Source organism: Buceros rhinoceros, unplaced genomic scaffold (genome assembly GCF_000710305.1).
Source record: "Buceros rhinoceros silvestris isolate BGI_N320 unplaced genomic scaffold, ASM71030v1 scaffold32270, whole genome shotgun sequence".
Lineage (NCBI taxonomy): Eukaryota > Metazoa > Chordata > Aves > Bucerotiformes > Bucerotidae > Buceros > Buceros rhinoceros.
Window position 1 is genome coordinate 15,137 of NW_010391841.1, and position 6,149 is coordinate 21,285.

At 52.0% G+C, this 6,149-nt stretch overlaps 1 protein-coding gene across 2 annotated transcripts in view; it reads left to right on the plus strand.

The window, feature by feature from the left end:
• Nucleotides 1-6,149, plus strand: part of ACLY (ATP citrate lyase) — a 19,216-nt gene that overhangs the window by 9,446 nt on the left and 3,621 nt on the right. The window contains exons 13-19 of one of the 2 annotated variants that reach the window (XM_010143183.1): nucleotides 703-732; nucleotides 2,411-2,552; nucleotides 4,330-4,498; nucleotides 4,784-4,888; nucleotides 5,130-5,326; nucleotides 5,489-5,570; nucleotides 5,924-6,034. In XM_010143183.1, coding sequence (XP_010141485.1) covers nucleotides 703-732; nucleotides 2,411-2,552; nucleotides 4,330-4,498; nucleotides 4,784-4,888; nucleotides 5,130-5,326; nucleotides 5,489-5,570; nucleotides 5,924-6,034 — 836 coding nt within the window. The remainder of the gene's footprint in view (nucleotides 1-702; nucleotides 733-2,410; nucleotides 2,553-4,329; nucleotides 4,499-4,783; nucleotides 4,889-5,129; nucleotides 5,327-5,488; nucleotides 5,571-5,923; nucleotides 6,035-6,149) is intronic. The other variant, XM_010143191.1, reaches the window with a different exon arrangement.

The following is a 6,149-nucleotide window of genomic DNA, read 5'->3' on the forward strand; positions in this document are numbered from 1 at the left end:
CCGCTCACACCTGTAGGGTCAGAGGTGACCGCACAGCGTGTCCTTTGTTTTTCTCAGTTTTTTTTCTTGTTCTCTGGTTTGGGGGTTTTTTTTTACTGAGGTCTGCAGGAAGCTGCTTTTGCATGGTGGTGTGCAAGAGCTTTGGCAGCCTTTTGCTTGTGCTTTTGGTAAGCCTTGTTGGGTGAGAGCATGTTGCATGGGGGGATGACAGCAGCAGAACTGGGCAGAGCCAGAATGTGATAGTGTCCTTGTCCTCCCTTGAATGTGAGGAGGTTCTGGCCTCATTCACAACTGTGTGACACGACAGCAAGATTCAGGTCCCGTTCTGGTGAAACGCATCACAACCCCCCTGCTGCCCTCTTCATCACTGTGCGCAGAATTTTGCATGAGCAGCACTTCAGAAAGACATTGAAAACATGAGCCGTGGAGCTGCAGTGCAGGGTCTGCCACCCAGACCTGACACACGTTTGTGCTGGGATGGGCACGAAGTTTCTAGACAGCAAAATGTGGAAGTGGGGTGTCCAGCGGTTTGGCGAGGAAGGGCAGCGGAGAGCATTCCAGTCCATGAGGCTGCAAGTCACAGCAAAACCCCAAAGGCCCGAGTGCTGTGGGGAGGAGGGAAGGCGCCGCACGGGGCCCTGCTGTCGGGACGATGGTGCCAGCTCTGTCGTGTTGCTGCATGAGTGATTCTCTCTTTGACAGATTCAGTCCCAGCCTCAAGACCTGGTTCAGGTAGGACACGTGTGACAGCTGAGTGTGCCTGGCCTTGCTGGCAGATGACTTTTTGAGTTCTTGGGTTTGTTGCTGTTTTTTCTCTCCAAACGTTTGCAGTGTTGTCTGGTCTGTCCCTTCCCTCCTGCCCAGCATATTTAACTGTCACCAGATGAACTTTTCATCTGATTTTTCGAGTGCAGGTCACACGCTCCTTTGCACAAAAACTTATTTCTGGAGGAGAGAGGGACAGGTCTCAAACTAATTTTTCTTCCCTTCTCCCCAGTCATTACAGAGCACAACAGACCGAGGCAGATGGTGAGCAGCTCAGTTCTCGCTGCTTTCGGGCAGGAGGAGTCACTAACTGTGCCTAATCACCGGCTTTTGGTTTCCAGTAGTGCAGGTGTCAAGCTTACGAGCCTGGAAGGGCACGGAGAAGTTGCTGAATGAACTGAATGTTTCGTTGCCTTATCAGTTCAGCAAACCATTACAGCTCCTGCTCGGGGAGGTTATGGAGACTTTAAGCATCTCTTGAGCTCTGTGCTGGAGGAGAATAAATTGCTGAATTGGGGTCAAAGTAGAGCTTCACGCTCTCTCTCCTATCACAGGGGAGGGACAGAGAAGGGGAACTCTCCATTCCCTCCTCGTGTGATCTCGGACAAACAGCATCGCCTTGCTGGGCCTGTGTATCCCCGGAGTTTCTGTGAGCACTAATGTTACCTCCTTGCAGGTGCCTGTGCGATAACTGGCATCATCCAGGGTGGGTGGTTTCCTGACAACAGGTCGTGTGGCAGCGGATCTAAACTGCAAACACATGGGGTTGGAGAACAGGGACTGATTTTCTTCTAAAGGCAGAAGAACGATACCCTGGCTAATCCCTACTGCTGTTTACCTCTGATTCAAAGCTGAGAAGAGATTAGCAGGAGAGTGATCTGGTGGCAGCAGTTGGATCAGCTCTGAGTTCTTGAGCTCTGCCTGGAGACAGGGAGGAACTCGGTGTTTTGCTGTGACAAGTGGTATAAATACGTCTCAGACAAACAGCCCGTCCTCGCTAGCTGAGCTGTCACCTTTCTCGTGACTCTGTTCTCTAAAGCCAGGCTTTGGGCCACATGTAAATTCTTGGAGACATCAGGTTTGTGTTGGATTCTGATCATCAGAAAAGAAAAAAAGTTGAAAACAAAAAGCGGAGTGTGTGGAGCTCCTTTGCTTTCTGTCCCCTCTGTTTCCTGCTGTTATTTTGTGTCACCCTGCTGTGGAGCCCTGACAAACACAGACCTCCTGCAGTGCTGCCAGGCCACCGGCCAGACACAGATAAATCACTAAAATTCAACGTTCCCTTCAGTGCTGCAGGATAAAACTATCTGGGGAACATGAAGGGCCCATGCGAGAAGAGGAGGAGGCAGTTTCTCTCCTTTCCTCCTCCAGCTTTCCGTGGGGGTGAAGCAGTTGCCTGTTTTGTGAAGGCTGAGACCTGGCTGCTGTGTTCAGGGCCCTGGGGAGGGGGATGCTGCTCCATCCACAAGTTCCTCCTTGGCCAGCGCAGCTGCTACATCCTGTGGCTCACCTGCTGGGCCCTCCGGAGGGAGGGGACTGTGCTCCTCTGTGGGACTTTCAGCAGCCGCTTGGCAGAGCTGCAGCTTTCGTCTTGTACCGATGTACATTTTGAATGTGTTTTGGTTTTTCCCCTCTCTCTGAGCAGGTAAAGCTACAACGCTCTTCAGCCGCCACACCAAAGCGATCATTTGGGGCATGCAGACCCGGGCTGTGCAGGGGATGCTGGACTTTGATTACGTTTGCTCCCGGGATGAACCGTCGGTAGCTGCCATGGTTTATCCATTCACGTAAGTGCCTGTGTGAGTGCCTACTGTCCTGGCTGCTTCCCTCGCTCTCCTGCGAGCCTCCTCCTCTTCCAGTCTCTGCTGCTCTTTAGCGTAGCTCTGCCCCACTTCTACATCGCTGCTCCAGCACCTCCTCCCGTGCTCCCGTCCACCATCAGACTGGCTTCGCAGGCTGCTTCCTCACCCTCTGGTTCAGGTGCTCGGTTCAGACAGCTCAATAATTTAACTTTAGTCCCACTTCATGCTCTTTCAAAGGTTGACCAAAATCTGTTCCTTCACCTAGCAAGTGAGGAAGGTGTGACTGGCTGGGCTCTCTCTAACCACCACTGGCTTAGCCCAGGCTGTGGAGGGTTTCTGCCACTCGTCTCCAGCTTTCTCGTGCTTGTCTGAGGCATCTGGATTTGTGCCTGCAGCAGCTGGAATTTTCCCCTCCAAATATTAGCCAGAATCAGAGCAGCTCTAATAGACTAAAGCAGTGTCTGTCATGCAGCCAAACAAAATAAAATAGGTAAAACTCATCCTGTTCTCCTCACTCTAGTGGTGCAGGGGTTTCTTAGTCCGCAGGAGGTGTGTGGGTCCTTTGGTGGGACAGAGAGTTCTCTTGAGGTGTTCACCGTCTTGCTTTGTCCCACAGTAAGGGATGAGAGAGGCTGTGGGGTGTTTCAGATGCCCTCGGGAGGAGCCCCCAGAGCCCAGCCATGCATAAGCTGGCTTGTTACCCCACCCCACGAGCTGGGGGATCTCCCTGTCAAACAAGGCAAGTAGCAAGAAGGAAAAGAGCAGCTGGAGATGGGATCCAGTACCCAGGTGGGAGGTTTGTTTTGTTCCTGCGCTATTTGCAGACCCCCAGGACAGCTGATGTCTCATCAGCTGCTGCCCTCCAGAGAGTTTTGCCTCTCGAGGATGAAGTATCTTGTGCTGTTAGTCTGAGCCCTGATGATAATTGCGGCTCTGTAACGACTTCTCAGCAAGGGCAAACTGCAGGGTACCGACACTGAGTGCAGGCGCAGCCCGCTCTCTCGGTGAGTGGCAGCCCCGTGCAGTGTCACAGCTCTTTAATGAAGAAAAAGCAGTAGAGATGGAAAGTTCGGGGCTACCTGTCGTTGTCGATTCTGGTTGTTCTTTTGGAGGAAGTCAGGAATGTTCTGTTACAGCTGTACCAGCACGGGAACAGAGCCAGTGTCTCCCCTCTGAAATGAGGGAACAGCGTGGCCTTCCCGAGGTTCCAGTGGGAGCATCCCCCAGACACAGAAGACACTGTAAGGCCTCCAGTGACCCTTCCCTCGGCGCAGCCTCTTCCGCGTGTGCGGGTCAGGGTGGGCCCAGTCTCACTGCAGCAGGACTGGGACGCTGACTGGCTCTTGCATTGCTGTCCTGGCTGTTCACTGCAGATACAGGTTTCCTGTTCCCCCAGTCCAGTATTTGTTCCAGTCCAGTAAAGCAGCTTCGCATGCATCTCATTCATTACTCTTTCTGTGCCTCATTCTGTCTTCCAGCTTGGAGTAGCATTGGGGCTCTGGTAACTTCACTGTGGGAGAGCTTGCTCATCTTGCTGGATGTCTCTGTCCCCATTAGCCCGTCTCCTTCCATATGCTGCTCTGTCCTATTCTCTGAAGAACCTTCTGCTGTTAGTATGGTCCCTCCCTCTGTGCGCTCACTCACTAGTGAGTGTCTCACAGTCAGTCTTGGTGTCTGAGAACTGGGGTTGGTAAACTCCTGTCTGCATGCCGCTGCCTTTCCAGTAGCCTTAAGGGTCAGGGCTTTTTCGTCTCCTTCGCAGTGGTGACCACAGGCAGAAGTTCTATTGGGGCCACAAGGAAATCCTGATCCCTGTCTACAAGAACATGTCAGATGCCATGAGGAAGCACCCAGAGGTGGACGTTCTCATCAACTTTGCATCTCTGCGCTCTGCATATGACAGCACTGTCGAAACCATGAATTACCCACAGGTGAGTGAGGGATCCAGGAGCAGCCCAGGACAGAAGGTATGAAATACGGAGCTGCTCGATGTGCAGGGTGGGGAAGAAAATGTCCCTGAGCAGTGCTGTGAGCTGTGACCTTCACAGCAGGCTGTGGGTCCACGCACAGGTCCCTCCTGTATGAGGGTGCACAGCACGAGGCACCTGGCCAGAGGCTGAGGCTGGTGCTGCCCCATGAGCAGCCATTTGCCTTCTCTGTCCTTCGTTAGGGTGATGACCTGGGGAGTACTAATTGCTTTCTTCATCTCGATGCAGATCCGCACCATTGCCATCATCGCGGAGGGCATTCCAGAGGCCCTGACCCGCAAACTGATCAAGACAGCAGATAAAAAAGGAGTGACCATCATTGGGCCTGCCACTGTAAGTCCTGACTTCCCGTTCCTCCTCCTGTCCATCCGTACTCATCTTCAGATCGCCTTTCTCTGACGGACAAAGCCCTACAGCCGCTCTGTCCTTGCAGCCCACGTTAGTCTCTCTTTCTAAGGTCAGGTTACTGCCCTCTGTGGTTTGTGTCAATACGGATGTGTCTGTCTTACGGAAATGCTCCCAAGTGTCATGGGTGTTTTAAAGGACTTTACATCTTTCTCTAATTTTCTTGTAGGTTGGTGGGATCAAACCAGGTTGCTTTAAAATAGGCAACACAGGAGGCATGCTGGATAACATCCTGGCATCCAAGCTGTACCGTCCCGGCAGCGTGGCCTACGTTTCACGGTCCGGAGGAATGTCCAATGAGCTCAACAACATCATTTCCCGAACCACCGATGGGGTCTATGAAGGGGTGGCCATTGGAGGAGACAGGTAGGAGTCTGCGGCTTCTACAAAGACACCGTTTAAGTCAGTCAACAGAAGAATTGTTAGTAATTGGGAGGAAGAAGGGCAGGCTGGCTGTTAATTCTACTTTTTTCAGAAAAGTTGATGGTACAAATTCAGCTTTCTCCTTTTCCCCTGCATTCTCTCTAGATACCCTGGTTCGACTTTCATGGATCATGTCTTGCGCTATCAGGATACTCCAGGAGTGAAGATGATTGTAGTCCTTGGAGAGGTGAGACAGTTCATCCTACCTGAGCAATACCCACGTCTCTTGTCTTGGGAGCATCTGATCTGGCTGTAACGATCCTAAAAACCAGCCACGGGTTTGTGGCAGCTGTTCATACTGTTCTGGGGTGTCTTCGGTTTTATTTCATGCCTCTTTCATCAAAAGAAGCTGAACGTGTTCCACAGACAAGCATAGTCTCCTCTACATAAAAACAAATCAGATGAAATAAGGAGGCTTTGTTCTGAGACCCAATGAAAATGGAGGGAAAAACCATCCAAATGTTGCTTCTGTGTGTGTCTCGGGGCTGGCTTCTGCAGCAGCGCTGTGCAGGACCCGCTCAGCGCTCTCTCTTCCTGCAGATTGGAGGCACAGAAGAGTACAAGATCTGCCGGGGGCTTAAAGAAGGTCGTATCACCAAGCCAGTGGTGTGCTGGTGCATTGGTACTTGTGCCACCATGTTCTCTTCAGAGGTAGGTGCGAAAATGGGGACAAATACATGAGATGAGAATGTATCCACAGCAGGAAGGAAAAAAACAGCTTCCCTCACTGTGCCTAAACCTTCCAGAACCGCCAGTGGCAGCGTCA